Source organism: Gymnogyps californianus, chromosome 1 (genome assembly GCF_018139145.2).
Source record: "Gymnogyps californianus isolate 813 chromosome 1, ASM1813914v2, whole genome shotgun sequence".
Taxonomy (NCBI): domain Eukaryota; kingdom Metazoa; phylum Chordata; class Aves; order Accipitriformes; family Cathartidae; genus Gymnogyps; species Gymnogyps californianus.
In genome coordinates this window covers 165699017-165719035 of record NC_059471.1, presented here as the reverse complement: position 1 = coordinate 165719035, position 20019 = coordinate 165699017, and the positions used below count along the sequence as shown (strand labels likewise).

At 42.5% G+C, this 20019-nt stretch overlaps 1 protein-coding gene across 1 annotated transcript in view; it reads left to right on the top strand.

Moving 5' to 3' along the window:
* Positions 1 to 13316, top strand: part of NR1H4 (nuclear receptor subfamily 1 group H member 4) — a 34925-nt gene extending 21609 nt beyond the window's left edge. The window contains 4 exon segments of the mRNA XM_050912129.1: positions 624 to 723; positions 2238 to 2384; positions 11615 to 11728; positions 13078 to 13316. Of these exon segments, the coding sequence (XP_050768086.1) occupies positions 624 to 723; positions 2238 to 2384; positions 11615 to 11728; positions 13078 to 13316 (600 nt within the window).
* The last annotated feature ends 6703 nt before the right edge of the window (positions 13317 to 20019 follow it).

Sequence of the window (20019 nt, the reverse complement as noted above, 5' to 3'; positions counted from 1 at the left end):
AATTCCATTTTCCCTTTAAAAGCTCCCAGTTTTCATGGTAGGATGGAAAAAGGTTGGGAAACAGGGAGATGAGGAAAAAAGGGTTTAAGAGATATATTTTTTTTATAAAACTGTCATGTTCAATCTTAAAAAAAAAAAAACAAACCAAAATGACTGTAGAAAATTATTTCCTAAGTCATCAACTTGGAAAACCAAAAGGAAGACACTTGCAGGGGGAGGGCTGAATAACCCATGACTAACTTGTGGAACTTATTTCCACAGGAGGTTGAGGAGGTCAAAACCAAAAATTTATTAAAAAAAGAAATAGACAAATTCATGGATAACAAGGCTTTTAGTTAAATGTTATGGTACACATAGAACTTCTAGCTCAGGAAGTGCCTAAATCATTGATTGCTAGGCATGACACTGAAAGTGAGACAGATATTCCAGAGGAAAGGACACTGTCTGCTTCTTACTTCTTACGTTGCTTTCCAAAATACATGTTTTTGACAACCATTGGAGACAAATTACAATGTCAGATGGACCTCTTGCCTGATCCAGTCTAATAATTCTTGTATTTTATGCTCTTAAATGTGAAGTGACAATGGATATTAACAGGTTTTGTTTGGTTTGATTTTTAACAGTTACACGAGGAATTCAGTGCTGAAGGAAATTTTCTGATTTTAACAGAAATGGCTACCAGTCATGTGCAGGTTCTTGTGGAATTCACTAAAAAACTACCAGGTATATCCAGCGTGTTGGGGCAAATTTTCTTATTGCAAAGTTTACATGCCTTTCAGTTGCCATTTGGCGATTGTTGTGTGTATTTTGAAGACTATATAAAAATGCGTCCTCCTCTGACACTGTCTAAAGAAAAGGCGCTTTGTGCTCGGAGGAATAATACGTTGAATAATTCAAACTCTGCCACTCTGAGATGTGGCACTCTTTACCTATTGACAAACAAAATGTGAAGAGAAGGGGTTGTATCTCTAGAGAGATTTTATTTTCATATATCACTGCAATGCCAAATAGTCTGCCTCTAAATTACCACTAACACTTGCCAGACTCTGCTTCACTCACATTGCTGCCTTTCTAGCACAGCCTCTAGATCATGACATCCACTGAATAGCGAGTCCTAAACAAGAACTTTCCCTGGTTGGTGGCAGCAATATTTATGGTCCTTGCGTGGTGTGTTATGGACAAGCACTGAAAACCTGAGTTTATCATTAGTATTTTTTTAACTCCCAAGTTGATGTTACCTCAAGAGTGAACACTGGCCATGGTACAGGTTCCTTGTAATTAAGGAAGATGCATGGTAACCCTTAGCTACATGAAAACATTATTTTTTTGGCACTCCCATCATATTGACCCTTCCTCTGTGTGTTACAGGCTTGCTTCAAAGCCTAGCACTACAGTTGTAACTTTATTTTTTATGCTAAACTGGGATACTGGCTCGCAGGAAATGAAGAAGGGAGGAGCTTTGTAATTGAATAATCTATTTTCAGTGTTGACTTAGAGTACATCTGGCAGGATTTATCACCTTTTTGTTTCATTCTCTACTTTATCTTTTCCTGTGCTTCCTCACGGAATCAGGGGGTGGGTATAAGGTGGGTACCTGCGTTGGCAAGTACGAGGAGAATTTCCCATGATCTTCAGCTCCCTGTTCTTCTTCAGAGGAGCAGCTGTGTATTCACACAAGTTACCAAATTTGTCCTGATTTCTTCAGTGGGTTTCAGAGTCTTTCCCCTCCAAAAAGAGAAACGCATATTTAAAACACAGCAGGAAGCCTCTATGTAAAATAGTATATTAGTCCAAAGGCAAGGTTAAATATTTAAAATCAGATGCTTCAAATGCTGATTTTTGCCATCAGAGCATGGAAAGGGCTGAAAGCAGCATGGCAGTGGGAGAGTCATATAGAGACCACTGGTGGAAACATGGCAGAAGATGTTAGGAAGCAGCATCAGGCTAGACAAAATCCCCACTATTGGTTATGCTACGCCACTAGATTTTGCTTATCATGTTCCTCTTAAAGTACCATGAACGCTGAAAAACAAGTCTAATTCTCATAAATTTTGGTGAGGTCCAAATCTGTGTCATTTGCTGGAATCTGGGTTTCAATTTCCACAGCACCTGGCAATCCTACTGACATCAACATCAAGGTTACGCAGACGTGTAGCACCTCACATGCAAGAACTCCAGGACAGAAAGTAGCGGGGACTTTTCTGTTGCTGCCTTACTTATCTCTAACGTCTCCCCAGGCTTCCAAACCCTTGATCATGAAGATCAGATTGCTTTGCTGAAGGGCTCAGCAGTAGAAGCCATGTTCCTCCGTTCAGCTGAGATCTTTAGTAGGAAACTTCCTACAGGACATACTGTCCTTTTAGAAGAAAGAATTCGCAATAGTGGTAAGTATCTTGTTTAATGAGGGAAAAACAAACCACAACATTGGACTTCTGTGTCAGTATTTTGCCCTTGGAAAGCTAGTAAAATTGTTTATTAGCACTGAAACAGGTTTATCTGAATGTTGTTCTTTATATTAACTAGCACAAATCTAACTCAGCCTTCAGTCTAAAGGTCATAAGGTAAAGGTTTATTTATAAATACATTGCAAGTATTATGAATAACGCTATATCAAATAAACCCAGTGCAAGTCTCCAAAGATAAGCATGAGAGAACGATGAAGAAGAAATACCACCATTTCAAATTATTCACATAAAATACCAGTATTTATGCTTTCAAAGGCAATCACTATAAGAAGGAAAGAAAAAAAGATTTTAGGATGTTACTGGAGATGACTGAAGGGAACCACCTATTCTTAGGGTCAGTTTGGTAAAATTGAATCACACTGCACAAGGTGCATAGAAGAATTATAAACATGGCATGTTCTCAGTATGTTTTCTGCTTCTTAAGGTCCATCAAAGGCTCAGTAGTATGATAAATTCTACTGGTTCTAGACGTAAATCTTAATAATTATGAACAGCCAAACAGGGCTGGACAATGTTTGTTCCTTAAAGCAGGCAAAGTCACGTTTCGCACTGTTATGTGTTCTTTGTGCTCCACTGATGCAATGCCGAATGTTTTGCCTTTTTCTGTATTGACCTGCAAACTTTATCCAACCCTCAGCTACCTATCATTCAAAATTCAAATGTAACAACAATTCTGAATCAGAGAGTCTGTCTATAGATTCTGGCTTCTGGCCTTCCTTTTTAATGGTCAGAAGGAGAAAAGACAGGAGAACATTTAACCTCAATACTAGTCACAGAAATGGGCTTGAACTGAGTTCTGAAACTCTTAAAATCATAAACATGAAGGTACTACTGATGTATGCAAAATTAGGCCAATACTTATATATTTGAAACCCTGAAAAGAAGTTAGGAAACCTGAGAATAACTCACTTGCCGAAGGTATGTATTTAGTTTGGCTTAGCACACTCATTTCTAGGTTTATATTTTGTAGTTTTTTATATTTCTTTCATTTTGATTTATTATAAGAGGCTATTGTTTGATGGACTGGAAATGGTGACTTCCAGAGTGATATGAATGGCTTCTGGTCCAGGTTCTGCAGGCAGAGAAGTATGCTGAGAAGGCCAGAGATATTTCTTGGAAACTCTAATGAGTTGTCATGGATCCAAATGTCTTCATTAAGAGATTTTCTACTGGATTATAACCTAAATTTTTGATAAAAATAGGTCTGAGAGAAATGAATCCATATGAATAATGATTACTGAAAGCTTCTCTCTTCTATCTATACAGTGAGTATCAACCTTCTTGTTCAAGGTGTCAATTGTTGATAAAAAATAGAAGCAGGAAATACTTTGATCCAGAACATTACCAAAGCCATTATGTCACACCAATATTTTTTTCCTTCCTCATAATTTTAAAATAGCCTGTTAATTCTCTGCAACTATTGAGTCCAAATGAGATGCAATATTATTTTTTGCAAGTTTGTACTAGACTTAAAGATAGTATTTCATATCATAACATGACTAGCTGGAATATGGCATCGTATCCTGCAGTAATATTATTTACCTGTCATGAAGCAGATTAAAAAAATAGTATTTTGTGTAGAAGAAAATTTCAAGACAAATAATGGTTTCACATGTGGTATTATTTATTCCAAAGGAAGATCTCCTGCAATTCTTTTTTTCTGTGGGGAAAAAAACCTCCAAGATAAATTAAAAATGAGTTCTGGATCAGAACAAAACCTGGGCTGAATAGTTCCCAAGAAATTAAACACAATAACGTTTTCAGTGTGTGTATACACATATATATATATCTTATTGCTCTTGGAAAAGGCTCTCTAAAACATCTTTCCTCAAGCCAGGATCAAGTTGGGGACATCAGAGGAAATACTGCTGCTAGAATTTCTCCCTCCCTATATTACAGGAGGATAAAGTATTATCCAGCTTACTTGCTGCTGGCTGCGCTCTTTCCTTGCATTAATAGCCAGAATACAGGACAAAATACCCTTTTCCATGTATATTATTTCTCCACTCTGTGCAAATTCAGGTCTACTTAAAAACATTTTCCTTGGCTGCACTTATGGGGCTGTGACAGCAAACAACAAAAGCAGCTTGCAAATCTTTGCATTTGTAGCAGTGTTAACTTAATTGCTGCTACAGATGCTATTTAACCATTAGTGCTACTGCACAGACCCAGAAGTCACTCAAACTTTCCAGTCTCTCTCATTTTGGACTGACATCGCTGCATGCTAGAGCATATCTGTCAACCTGGCAATGTCCCTTGCATGAAAAGGCTTAAATGTGGTTTTTAAATGCCCCTCTGCCAATGTTTTCAGTACTGGTAACTGCCTGTCAGTTAGTGATATCTCTTCCTTTGCACGGAAAATGCAGGCAGATTGTTTTATAAGAGGAAGGATTTTTACTAGGTAGGTTTGACTCTCTCATGCTTCCCAAGTGTATTTCTCAGTGTTCACTGAATTCTCACAGGAATCCTGTTCATCGTCACACAAGCTACCAGAGTTTTTTGTTTTGACTTTAAGAGCCTGCATTGGTGCAATTTTTCTGCACATTTTGTCTTAGCTTAGGATAAATTCCAGAATTACACATTTAGGCAAATTGAATAATTATTTCAAATTGTTCAAAAATATCTACTACTGAAACAGCTTATTTTTGTGATTTAAATCCTGGTCATTTTCAGGTGTCCTGAGTTTAAACAAAATGAAAGAAAGGCATCCAAATTCTTCTGTTATCATTGCTTACACATACAGCTTTCAAAAATATTAAATATGCAGTTCACACCCCTGCATGTCATACGACTCAACACTAGGGCTCTAGGTTGAATAATAGCCTGTACCAAATGTGATATTAGGGTAGAAACTTAAGCAGCCTCTTCCAGCCTTAACCAGTACGGACAAATGCTACTAAAAGCTGCAGCTGGCCATTATCATGTTATAGACCAGTCCAAGAGATAAGACTGGCCTGAAGAGATTAAACCCAAGTCAAAGAAGAAAACCCAAGAGAATTACACATAAATTTGGAGATAGGGACTTTTTTTTACATAAACCTCACTGAAAAAAAAAAAAAAAGACTAAATGCAGCAAACTGAAACACCCTGCAAAGACAATAGAGAGCAGCAGAGGAAATGCAGTGATAGTTGAGTGAGAGTAATGAATGAAGAAGCAGCATCAGGATTATTCACGGCTCCTAGTGAGGTCCTAAATACTGTCAGACCATCAGCCATAAATTATTGCTGTTAGTCAGAACTTCTGTCCACATATTTTTAGGTGCAGACAAATGTCTGAATGTCACATAAGTCCTATTGTCAAGCCTTGATGTCTGTATCCATAAAATCAGGGAGGGGGGTGGGGATCCTGCCTAAAAGTCACAAGCTGTCCAGACTTCTGTCACCTGCCACCATGTCCACTTCAAAGCTGCTCTCATCTATTAATATTTATGCCTTCCCCAGTCTGATTGTATGGAACAGATTTTTTTTTTTTTTTTCTGATAAAGAAGCCAGAGATCTGGTGGTGATGACCTTTGAGCATTAGCAGCGTTCATTTTTATTCTCATGCTGATGAGGTGTATTTTTATTTCTTAGCTTGAGCGTATTGCTCAAGTCCTGGTGCATCTCAGTGACTGCCTTTGTTTGTGCCCTAATGGTCTTTCTCCATAAGGTGTTATGGAAGTTCTTTCATTAGCTGCTTCTGAGACTGAAATCCTCTCCTACTCACTTTAATATTGAGACTTAATGAGAAATACAGACATTTTATTTAATGTTAATGACAGCTTGTGCCACTTACTCATCTTATTTGATGCTTCACTACGCATACACCACGTTGTGACTGATTGACTCATTCTGTGAAAGGCTGACATCCTAGTAATTTGATGCTTAGTTTCTTTCTGTTATTTTCAAAGCAAATTGTCCCCATTATTGAGCAGCATAATAGTTTTAGAAAACAGTGCTGAGATACTGAATGTTTTCTCAGTGAGCATTTATAGCTTGTTTTCCTAAGGACACCGGCTTTCAGTGGTCTTGAAGAGACACAGATTTTTATTTCATCATTCTATTCTACAGAGCAGTTCTACTAATTTCAGTATTGGGGAATAACATACTATCTGATATGGACAGAAATGGAAGAATCTGGACCCAAATTTTCAGTTGGCAGCAGGACACCTGACATTGTGAAATATGCTGTTGTCTTCCTGGATGGGTTACAGGTACTGAAGTACAGCGAGATCCAAGGAAAAAAAGAAACAGCCACCATTTCAAAGCCTTGGCAAGAGGCCACCTTTTGCCCTTGAATGTGGGATACAAAGTTCCCATTGATTTGGACAAGGGACTCCTGCAACCAAAAGCAAAATTTGGCACCAGAACAATGGATACCTAATCACTTCCGTTGCCTTTGGCTTTTACTATTTGATTATTAGTACTGAGTAACGGTGGTGCTTCAAAACCCCATTGTGCTGGGGTTTGTGCAGAGAAACAAAACGAAATTATCTTCACTGCTGAGTCCAAAGTGTCTAACCCTCCATATGGTCATGTGCATCCACATGGAAGGAGACACTTACCATCCTGTGACTTGACCCAAAACTGGCACGCTGCCCAAAACCTTTAGAAATTAGGACCACTTTAAATTGTAGAGTATAGGAGAGAGCTTTTCTGTTCATACACGGTCCTGCACAACCTACCACACTCAGGTAGCCAGTGCCACGTTCCTGAATTACAAATGAAGTTGCTAAAAGTGTTTAAATTGTATCTACAGAGTTAATTTATACCCATGAAAACAAGAACAGATGTCAGGGGACCCAATCTCTTTTCTTCTGTGTAAGTGTGCTTCTCCAGGCCAAAAACTTATTTAGACTCAACCTATGAAGACTAACTCAAGGCAGTGCAGATGCTGCTGCTGTGTGCCAGACCACACTTCTCTCCTGACTGCAGGCACTCAGGCCACTGCCAAAGGATGGTATGTGGCAACGTCACTGGCATCCTCCTTGCAGGTTTGGTTGGTTTGTCTTTTTTTTTTTTTTAAACTAAGGTTTCTTTGCTTGCAATGATGGCTTCACAGTGGTCCTATTGAGTGCTTTTGAGAAGATGGGGTTTTGCTGTCCTGACTGTGAGTTCTCCTTAGCACATGCTAACTTCTCATTTAAGTTGGCCATTTAACCTCCACAAGATGATGACAGACGAGAGGTCACGTGCACATGCTCTGGTGTATCTTCTCTACTGGCTAGGTTTTCCCCTTTTCGGCTCTCAGCATCAACAGGGTGAATTCGGTCAGTGTTCAAGGGCCACTGATGCATTTGAATAGCTTAGAAGAGAGAGCTCATAAGCAGCATGGAAAGCAGTTCTGGTAGATGAAACACTGTCAAAGACAATATGTAATTTTGCGAGTAATTAATATATTTTATTTTCATTAAACAGCTACTAATATACGCTTGGTTTCATATCCACTGGCACCTCCATGTTTCTCAAGAAAAAAAGATCTCTATATTAATTATTAATCACACAGTGCTAGTTACTGTTAATTAGTACTTACTCTCAAGCTTTCTTCTTGCAATAGATCAATCTATTCAGTTTTACTGAACAGCCAAAATAGAAGAGAGAATAGTGTCTCAAAAAGCTGGCAATACTGACTCGATATCACAGTAAAAACATCTATTCCAGGATTACCTTAACCGGATAATCATTTATGGCCTTAAACTGCAAACCTTACGAAAGCAACAGTCATCCTACCTTCAGAGAGAAATCATAGGAACAAAACCCTAAAAAAGGCAAGGTCTAAAACAATGCTGTGTCTTAAGCGACAGATAGGAATGAAATTGTGCAAGAAGTAAGGGGTGCTGAATGAATAATGCTCATGGGTTTAAATCTGTTCCAGTCTAATGCCGCAAGGCCGTACTCAGTAAAGCTAGTATTTCCCATTGACTACGCTGGGGTTTACAGCCAGTCATGCATTAACATAGCAAAATCAATGAAATGAATTGCAGTATCTTCCGCAGATGATAGAGTTGGGCTGGTGGTTAGGTAGAAATGTGTGTAATTCAGAATGATGCACAATGCAACATGAAGGAGGGGCATGTTCTTATTGCCATAATGCTGCATGAAACAAAGTTTTTGAAACCTTTTTGAATAAAAGTTAAGAAGGAGGCACCCTCAACACTGACCAGGAAGCTCTGCCTATCTGACACAGTACTGTACAGGGCTCTTGTCTGATCTAAATAAAGAGGGTTAGACGGAGCTAACTTTTCTGTTCTCAATAAGGCCAGAAATATAACTTTATCTATGTGAATTTTTTCACTTTTGGAGTATGATTTGTAACAATGTCATTTGAAAAGTCATATAATTCCTTTCTCCTCTAGCCTTTCCAGTTATGAGCACCAAATTGCCTTTAATTCTTTTTCTGATAACCTGAATTGAAGTGACAACATCTTGTACAGTAGATAAGAAAAAAAAGCAAGAACTATAAACATCTGTTTCCTGCTTTTTTGCTTTCTGGTGGAGCTTATTAAATCCAAACTGAAGTGTTTTCAATCACATTAGAAAACAGCCCCCTCTTGTGATGGAACAGCGGTTTGTGTAACATGCATACAGGATGATGAAATAACAGGGAAACTCCAGCACAGATGGGATGAGGCCAAAACTAGTAACCAAGAAAAAAATCCATTATCTTAGTCTCAAAACTGCTCATTTTGCATGGTTTCGTTCATAATCGTCTTGTGACATATATCTGTTTAAAGATTTCAAAGTTCTGTTCTCTTTAGTAAAAGCAGTAAATCAGCTGCATTGCTGAAACATCCCTTTTTACTCCCTTTCACCTCTTCTGTTTTGTTTTATTTCTCTGTTTGGAGTACAGTAACGCAGAGAAGCTTTCTGCCGTAATTTCATTTGCTTCCACATCTATATTAATTTTTTGCTTCACCTATCCATGCTTTAGTTTCTTAATGTTACAAGCTTTCTGGAGCAAGGATTGTTTTACTGCATGTTTATACGGTGCCTGGACCAGTGAGGACCTGAATTAGTTATTCCACACCCTGTTCACCAGCATCATTTTCATCCCACTTCTGCTATATTGACAGTAGGACTTGAGGAGGTTTGTGGTCAGCAAAATAATGAATTCATCCAGTTGAAAACTAACCTGACCCCCCAAAAAAGAGAAAAAAAAAATCAAATTATGATTATGAGAAACAAATGATGGGAGTCTTAGTCACAGCCCATTTCCTCCCACTTCCTGTCTGCTGCCAAGATGATCATGCCCAGCGGGGTGATACCTTGCACAGAGACTTCTAAAAATATCCAGTTTGTCTTGGACTTTTGTTATGTCATTGCTGAGCTATTCACTTCCACGAAAGGAATTCGTTTGCTCTGCTTTAGGGCTCAGCTAGACTTATTTTTTTTCCTGTTTCTAGATTCACACAAACTTTAAGACTTTGGTGTGTTATACGTATGTGTTCCTTACATATGTCATATTGTAAGGAACTTTGGCTTTTAAAACTGCCTGAGAGAGAGACAGGCAGTTCCCCAAAAGTTAGCAATAACAAGTGTTCAAAATTTTAAATAGTTAACGCTGGTGACTAACGACATAAACCTCGCAGAACATTAGATGCTATGACTATTGTTTGCTCTGTATAAAGCTCTAGCTGTGTTACTAACTTCCACAGGATGAGCTGACCCACATCATATATATCTGCTTAATTGACTTAGGCTCTTCTCAATAGTGTTGAACTTGTTACAAAAACAAGATTTGTGGCTTGTAATCTGAAGTGAACACAGGTTGCTCATGTCACATGTTTAAACACATCATCCAGCCACAAAATAAACCACACCCTGCAAGACCATACTTTCACTGTTGGTACACATGACTGTTCCACTGACTGAAGTAAGTTCTCACCGTCACAGCAAAATGTGACTGTTTCGTAGTTAAGTCAGGTGACTGCATGTTTCCTTTCTTTGAGTTCCACCTGCTGAGTTTCATTTTGAATTTCCCCTATTGGAGGCACTCCAAACCTCACCAGTCCTGGACTTCAGCTTCGTGTTGTATACAACACTCAAAACTGCATTATTTCATGCGGTTTCCACACCAAGTTATACATGCTTCTCCTAGAACAGCTCAAAATTAAGAGTAAAATGACAAGAAATCCTATGGCCCTCATCTGTGGGAACAAACGAGGTTTCCATCCTTTCAGCCAAAGAAGGCCAAAAGGCTCTTCCTGCAGAATCACTGGTTTGGATGTCTACACCTCGTCGGTGCCACTGCTTCAGAGTTGCAAGCAGCTGTTGTCAACAGTCTAGTGGCTGCTCTGAGTGACTCACACACCATTTAAAAAAAATAAACAAAATTTATGTCACAGGACCTACTTCTCTTTTACACCAAAAAGCAGAATGGAGTGCATCTGTAATTTAAGGCTAAGTAAGAACATTGTGACCTGATGACAAAGTCAGTAAGAGGAAGCCCCATCAGCATGCCCCAGTTTGGTAACACCAAAGGGTTTCGCTGATGGTGAGAGAATCACATGAGCCCATCCTTAAATTGGGCTGGATTTTCATTATTTATGGCTCTGTACCTTATAATACACTAGTTTATGCTTTAAGGTAGTAGTAGTCGCAAGCAAGTTGATCTTGGACTACAGGTACTCCTAGACCTAGCTAAAGTTTCAGGCTACAGAAAAGGAGCAATTAAGTCTCTTTATGGAGACAACTGAAGCAACTGCCCAAGGTAGTTAGCCGTAGAGTTGGACTAGAATTAAACCATACACCCTGAGAGGTTTCCATATAACTCATGTAAAGATAGGGAACATGGGGACTGTTTCGCAAACTGTGCATCCTGGAAACAGAAGACAGCTAGAATATCAGCAGACAGCGAGAAAAACACGCATGAGACTTGTCCTGAAGAGCTAGACGGACAAACCTGTAGAGGAAAAGGAATTGCTTGAAAGAAAGACTTTGAAACCATGCAAAAAGAAATTGCCAGTGCTTGTTTGTTTCTACTCTGATCTGGAAAACAAGGATGTGCTTGCACTTTTGTAACTAATTGTCTTGCATCAGGCCTGATCTGTGTAGTAAATTTCTCCCACCAAGACAGCCAAGGCTTCAAATACTAAATAATTGCTCTGTGGCAATAAACCAGATGATTGTTTCGATAATTAAAATACATTACAACTTTTTTTCTCTCACAGGTATCTCAGATGAATTCATAACTCCCATGTTTAATTTTTATAAAAGCATTGGAGAGCTGAAGATGACACAGGAAGAATATGCGCTGCTCACAGCCATAGTTATCCTGTCTCCAGGTAACTTCTAATCCAGAATTAAATATTAGCGGTTTTGGAAAGAAAGTATGAGGAGTGTGACGAGATACTTGTAAAAACTTACATTCTACATAGAGTGAGTGAACATACATACTTATTCAGTATATTCAGTTGTTAAACCAGAAAAAAAGCACACAAATCCAAACTCCAAATGTCCTGCTACACCATCTGGTTTTGCATACAAGGAAAAAAAGTGCCTAAATACCCTGCTTAAAAAAATTACTGGTATCTCTTCACTGCTTAGCACGACAGGCTTCTTCCTTCAGAAAATCCCAGATGTGGTTACATGCACATCACTACAGACCATTGTGGAATGTCACATTTTTCAGAGGGAAATTGGGAAACCCTGTAACTTAGAATAGGGAATGGCAATGAAGGTCTTCAGCCGTTATTGAACAAACACGAGCTGTCAAGAGCAGAAGGACAGTAGCAAGTTGCCCTCTCAACTATAAAGTGTTGGAAACTGACCTTTCAGAAGTATCGGCACAATAGTGTCTCAGCCCTGATTACAGGCTTTGCTGTGAAAACTAATTCTTTGACAACACAAAACTAACCAGCTCTACCTACAAAATACGGAGAAATTGTATAGTGCCTCAAACAAACTGACTATCATAGGAAGGGGAGAAGAGAAACCCGATGCTTCAGGACAAAAGACAGACACTGAGGTTTCCAAATCAGGTTTCATGGAAGATGGGAAGGTGAAACAATTCCATGGCTCTTCGAGTCAGTGTGGCTCGGGAAATCTTTTTACACCAAAAATTTCAGTGACAAAAACCCCCATCCTCCTCTTTTCCTCCCTCTCCAAATACCCAAACACATACTTCCATATGAACACAGTAAAAAGACAAGTATTTTCTTACAAAGAAGTTTCATCTGAGAATGAAGATGATTGATTTCTCCCTGGTGACCTGCATGTACCCTCTTATCCACTGGCCAAATTCCCCAGTTGTACTACACCTCCAAGAACTTATGCCGTGCTGCTCAGTTGTTGCAATGCACCACAGGACGTACTCAGGTGCAGAACTGCATTGGGAGATGATGATACAACCCCAGAGAAACACTTTCGAGTTAAAACTCTTCAATTTTTGAAAAAGTTGAAAGTTTTCCCTAGTTAGAAGTAAGAAGCTTACATGAAAACCCCAAACCAAAAATACAATGTTAAGCATTTTTATTCCCTCTTAATTTGAAAATAAATATTCTTGGTAGGTGTGAACATCAGTGCCCAGTGTAAATATTTGAATATTTTTGTATTCATTTATCAGTGTAAATATTTACATCATATCAGAGCATATATTTGCTAATTACTTCTCTTCTTTTAAAACCATAACCAGATCGACAGTACATAAAGGACAGAGAGTCCGTGGAAAGGCTTCAAGAACCCCTGCTGGATATTCTACAAAAATTCTGCAAACTTCACCACCCAGATAACCCTCAACACTTTGCGTGTCTTCTGGGCCGTCTCACAGAATTACGGACATTTAACCATCATCACGCAGAGATGCTGATGTCATGGAGAGTGAATGATCACAAATTCACACCTCTTCTCTGTGAGATCTGGGATGTGCAGTGATGGATACTTTTTATTTTATTTTAGGAGATATATCTTTTTAAAGGACCACATAGCATTTATTTTCATAGAAAAATATCCCACAGTACATTAAATTTTCTTTACTGCATTTTTATAGAAACATGCCATGGATTCATAATTTTGTTCACTATACACAGAATATTGTATAGCTATCAGATCTTCACACGTGAGTATAACTTTCTCTGTATTTATATTCTCTGACCAGAAAGAGTCCACCAGCTCCTCAGAGGAACCCTGTTAATTCCTGCTGCAATTAAGCTGATTGCAGTTACAGTTCCTCTTGACAAATGGGGAAATGCAGGTTTCCATTCGTATTTTTTCATTGCAGTGTTTTTGTGCTTGGCCTCCATTAAAGAATATATTCCAGATATTTACCGTAATAAACCAGCCGAAATGGTTAATGCCATAGTCATTTGCTGTTCAGCTGTGAAATGTGTTCACGTAAGATGCGCAAGATGTTATTTCGTCAGAAGATGAAAAATTCTGTAATGGAGAAAAGCCACACACACACACACACACACAAACCCTTTCGTGATATAAATATGTAACTTCATTTGCATTGTTATTTCAAAGTAAAAATTATACAGTATCTGTACTTTGTGATAGTGCATCACAGGTGATTTTGCTTTACAACTTTGATTGTCGGTGCTTAGTGGCTCTGAAAAACACCATCAGCAACATCCCCGAAACAGCTAAGCGTGTCTGAATGCTGTGGGAAGCGGTGCGGGCTCCCTGATGCTAACAGGGGCTGTAGGCAGGGCAGGTGCTTTCCCTGTGCCTGGGTCCCCTCCCAGCAACGTGAAACCAGACGGCCGGGACACGGGTGTGCCGACCGTGCTGTCCTCCAAACCGCGGCCCTGCACTGCTGGCAGCGGCAGCTGCACGGGGGAAGGCGCTGGGTGCAGAAACAGCTCTTCGCCCTGCTGCCAAAAGGCCTCTTCGGGCGTGAGCTCCTCCGTGGGCAGGCGCTTCCCCTGACCGCCGTGCACCCAGCACCCTGCTCCCACCACCGACGACCAAACCCGCCACCGCTGCCCCACGGAAGCAGAACTGCTTTCAAACGCAGCCGGCGACGCGGCAAGGAGGGGACGTTGAGGCCCGCGCTTCCGTGACAGCCGGAGCGGCCCGCGGGCGGCAGGGCCATCTGCCGCAGCGCCCGAGCGAGCAGCCCCTCTTGGCCGTGCCGCCGCAGCGGGTGGGTCACCGAGGCCTGACGTGGCCTCCGTGGGCGCCTAGCTGCCAGCGGGGCCGTGACCCCGCGCCCTGCACGGCCTCAAAGGCCGCGTCCCTGGGGGAGGCCGGAGGGGCGGCTCCGCTACGCAGCGCCTTCACTCAAACCGGCGGGGGCTCCGGTGGAGACCCCCGAGCTGCCCCCAGATAAATCGGGTACCGCGGACAGCCGGGAGGGGCCGCGGGGGTCGGGCGGGAGAGAGAGGGCGGCAGGAGCGCGGCGGGCGCCAGCAGCCGCCTCGGGCGCTGAGGGACGGGCGGTGCCGCGGCCCCGGGCCAGGTGCGGCGGGCAGGGCCCCGCCCGCCCGGCCCGGCTCGGCTCCGCCCCGCGGGCGCTGATTGGCCCTTTCGAACGGAGCGGCCGGCGCGGGGCGGGTGGGGGCGCCCTGGTGCACGGCGCAGGGGGAGCGCGCCGCGGTGGCAGCTGCAGCCGCCGCCGCCGGTGAGTACGGCGGTGCCCGGCCCGGCCCGCCTCCACGGAGCCGGGGAGCGGTGGGAGGGGAGGTCGGCGGTCAGCGGTGCCGGTGCCGGTGTCCGTGCCCGGCTCCTTCCGCACCGGGGTGTGGCCGGAGGGGTGGCGGTACCCCGGACCCGACCCGCGAGGAAGGTGAGGGGCGCGCGAGCGGCGGCGGGTCCGGCCCCGCGTGGGGACCGGGGCGCTGCGGCAGGGTCCCGCTTGCGTCGGTGCATCGGGCGCGGAGCTCTGGAGCAGTGGTTCTCGGTCTGTTACGCCTGTCTGTAGGGGAAGCGCTGAAAACGGGTTGAGCATTGCACGTCGCGGGGAGCCCCGTGCAGCGGGGACAGACCCCGGTATTGGGCTAAGCCTGTTACTGGGATCGGCTCGGTCACTCTTCTAGGGGCAGCAGCTCCCATCCGGCCGAGTTGTTAGCCGCTCTGGCATGGATGTTGGAAGTGAAGTGCCGCGAAACTTACCCTGGGGAAGGGACAGGGGAGAGTTTTTGCGTAACAGCCTTCAAACCAGTCTCTCCTGTGCCTCATGCAAGCGCTTGAGGATGCAGTGCTGTTTTTGTAGGAAATTCGCCCTAGTGCTCTTGGCTAAAATACTCGTTCATATTGCTTAGTAAGCCGAAAAAATGTCTGGCTCCTTTCTTTGCCCAAAAGCTGGCTGGATTCCAGGGATGCTGTGTGTCACCTTTGGCATAGTATCAGATCAAGACATGGGAAAAAGTACATGTATACCTTTAGGACCTATAAGGCATAGCTGGCCCTTACATTTGTAATTCTAAATGTTCTGGGTGGATCTTTCATAATAAGACAGGATTTTATATTTAAGTCATAATAAATTCCTCCTGACTGGCCAGCCAGTGGCCTGCTGCCTGGGCATCAAGCGATGCTCCCCTCAGTGTTGCTTTGCTGGAAGAAGTGTGGGGTGGAAATGAGAGGGACAGAAGAGTTTGTTTGTGAACATGAGTGAGTGGCAGGGGTAGCGTGTCTCATGTTAACCAGCCTCTCACCAAACTGGATGCTCCTGTGGTAAAGGAGCCATCTGCACGTCTCCTGCGGAGATGCCAGCTGTTGAGATGAAGTGCTCCTCCCTGATTTCAGGTGGGTTTCTCTGCGCTGACAGGTGAATCCAGGGCCTTTGCCGCCCTTTTGAAGGGGAGAGCGGGCTCGCTGCCGCGTGCTGTGTGCACGCTGTCGCCAAAAGGTGCGGAAAGGCAGTCCCCGAGGAGAGCAGTCAGCGTGCCTTAATGTAAGGAGTTGGTTGCCACCTTAAAGCCCATCACCTTGGACTGACTAGTCTGGTTCTTTCTCTTTCGTGCCTCTGAGGCCTCCCCAGGGAAGCAGAGCTCGTGCTGACTCAGTAATGCAACAAAAGGGCTCTGTAATTGCTGTAATGACGGAGAGAGTAGCGCTCCCTGGATGTCTCTTGTTGTACCTACCTCTTTTCTTCTGCGTGTTAGGATATGTGTACCAAAAAAAAATCTTGGCTATCCTGTAGTAGGTTTCAACAGATACTGACTTGACAGCTTCTTTCATTTCAGAGTGTTTAAAAACGTGGATTTCAGTAGCTACTGTCAAGACTAATCTACAGTTTCCAGCTGCTCTGGGTTAGTCTGTTGTGACTGCCTTTGATTGTTGATGGAGCAGAAGATGATGTGTTATATATCTTAAATGTAGGGTGAAGATGTAAAAGTGTTTCTACCCAAGGCTTTTTAATGAGTCTGTGAACCCAAGGCTTTTTAATGAGTCTGTGAATCCTTTTAGGTTCCACTTAAGCTAGGTCAATGGCTGCTTCATCTATGTTTTAGATATCTGTGGAGTTGTGGATTATTTTTTTGTTTGTTTCTTTGTAAACTGTGCAGTCAAGTAAAATGGGACTTGGACTCGGCTCATCTTGTGCTACAGAATGGCTTGTAATTAGCGTAGCGTGTCTTGCTGGTTGGGCCCCAGTGAATGATCTATAAAACCTGATACAACTTATACTAAGCAGGCTATCTTGTGTAGCATCTAAGAGCATGTGTTTAGCACCCTGAAGTATTTGCGTAAAGTGCTTTAGTATTTGCTGACTTTGCTGTTTCTCACATTGCCTGGGGGCAAAGTGGCACGCATCTCTTTGGAGAGCAGAGGCAGACTATGGTCTTGCGAGGCTGTCCTGTGTGGGTCATGTCCGGGGTGTGTCTGCACCCCCTTTCCTGAAAAATGCCTGTCCCTATGCCACGTGTCAGTAGATAGGTACATTTTTCTCACCTCTCTTTCCTAATGTTGATCCATAGCTCTAGTCCTTTATTGGAGGTTTGGCAGTCAGCCAGCTGAAGGCAGCTCCTGTCTTCCCCAATGTATCATTTGGGAGTGACCGCCTGTCTTGCAGTAAATCAGTGTCGCTGTATTGATCCAGCCATAAGGTGCTACTAGGTGGCGTTTCTCCTTCCTCCCATCCCACAGAGCCTGTTGGCAGCAGAAGCACCAGCAGAAATAAGGTGTTTTCTGAGAGGGTGCTGGTGGTGGGGGTCCTCTATGTTTGCTGAGCTTGGAGCTGGGCTGGTTGCCCCTCTGGTTGGGAAGCGCTTTCAAGTTTCTGGTGCTTCCCCTGTTTTAAGGGACGAAGCAGGTAGAGAGCCCTCCTAGGGACCTTGGGGATATCAGCTGGCCTGGCAATGGGAATGGCATGGCCTGAGGCTATGCGTGGGACATGATACAGTGCATTTTCATTCTGGGGTCTTTTCTTTCACAACTGTGATGCCTGAAGATCAAATGCTTGTTGAATGAAGGTGAGTTGATCAAACTGGCATGTGTAGAAACTGATACGGTTCTAGCTGGAGCTGCCTGAATTCAATATCAAGTACTAGCTTCATTCATTATGTACAGCTTTTTGATGCAGGGAACCCAACTGGTTTTAGAAGAAGTCAGATTTGGTTATGAGACTACCTGGTACTGCAATATTTGCCTCACCACAGCACCTTCTGCACCTTTGCAGGCTGACTACTTGAAGGTGGCAGACTTCTGGGTCTTCTCACCCCATGCCTCTCCCTGTAAGTGAGAAGGCTACATTAATCTGTATTCCCTGCAATCTCAGAGCTGGACTGTTTGGGATCTGAAAATGGGTAATTATTACTATATTAATTTTTCAACTCAAATTTGTGCAAGGTAGTCTGTATCATCAGAGGGTTTTTTGATAAGTGTTATTCAGGTGCCCTGATAATAAGTGAAGCCGTTTGACTTTGTAGAGAGCCCTTTGGCGTAGGGGCTTACAAAATAACTCGTTCTAGAAGAGCAGGCCCTTGAAGTTCAAATGCCACAATTTTCCTCAGTCTCCTCTTTTTTTTTTAATTTTTCCTTTTTTTTTTCAAACTAGTTTTTGTTAGGCATGCCACAAAACTGCAGATGCTGAGCATTCTTGTGATAGCTGCTGTGTGAATATTTTGCTTTGTTCGTGTTTTGAGTGCTCCCCGTGAATTAGGCTGCCTTTTGTTTTCCCTTGGCAGTTAGTATGCTAGAGCTCTTGTTAGCCTATATGGAGCTCCTTATTTTAATGAGACCAACTTCTCTACTGGCTGTTCTGCTGTTGTTTTATTTATTTTTTTAATCAATGAAGCCTCTTACTGCGACTCTCTTGGGACAATAGCTTTCTTATGCTAAAGGAAAATGTATTCCCCTGGACAAAGCTGTGGGAAGCATAACATGCTCATTAGTAATGCTTGGTATATACACTGCCCTTCCCTTGTTCATTCATAGAAGGAAAAATGACATCAAGGAGAGGATGTCTCTTCTTTCTTCTCCTCCCCCCCCCCCCCCCAAATAAAAGGAGGGGGAAAGATATCACTTGGAGTGTCTCTGATAAAATTTGAGAAGTGCTAGCAGTCCTGATACAAGGAAGTGGCTTCAGCCCGAAAACAAACTGGTTGCTTGTTTGCTGGTCATAGAGGTAAGTTGTCTGAAATGCCTGACATAGGACCACACATGTAGCATGTGAGGTTCAAGGCAGTGGGAGGGAAAAATAGGGAGGAAATGGTACCATTCTGCTTTCTGGGTAAGAGGAAGGGGGAGAATTTTTACAAGAATTGAGTCTTCTGTGATGGGCTATTCGGCCTTTTGTCATAGGAAGGCCAGGTTGTGCAACAGATGGAGGAGGAGAGAAGAATGCCATCTATGTATAAAGCTTAAACATCTGGGACAGGAGAGGGAAGTTATTTATTTTTAAAAGAAAACAGATGAGTTAAAACTGTCTGACAGTGTCTGCAATCTGGTTTCCAGCTTAATCAGTAAGATGAAGTTTTATTGCAGCTATTAAGTAACGGAGCAAGAAAGTTGTTTTTAACTGGCTTCAAGACACAGATAGGTACATTTTGAGGTTGTAATGCCCTCCACTACCACTGTGGAGAATTATGCTGAGGAAATTCCTTCTGGTATGTGTGTATGCAGCTAACCTGGTAATACTGTGCATCTCTAGACCTGGAGCCTACATGGAGAGACTTACTGATCCCCAGCCCAGTGTAGAGTTTGTGCTGGGTTTTCCCAGGGTTGAAAGCATTGCTGGAAAATGCTGCGTTGGCTTCAGGAGAGAAAGGGTTGACAAGATTGCCTCTAAAACTTTCCTTAAGGATCGTTTTGCCAGGGAATTATCCTGATCACTACATTGCTGCAATAGTTTGCAGCATTCTCTTGAAAACATAGGTGTGTGCTAGCTGCCTGGAAAGTCAAAATCCCAACAGAAATTAATAAAAACATTGATTTCTCTCATGTATCTATGCAAGAAGAAATCTCATTCTTCAAAATTATTTCCTTGCTTTAAGATTTTCATAATCCTTAAAGTATTTAATGTAAACTCAGGATGCATATATGTGTATGCGTGCATGTGCAAGATACACTTGTGATAGCTTAGAAGGAAGGGGTGAATGCCAACATTGTTAAATCCAAGAATGGACTGATGTATTTATATTTCTCTTTGGCAAAGTAAATGCCTTGCAGCTCCTTAAAATCATGCAAATCTTTT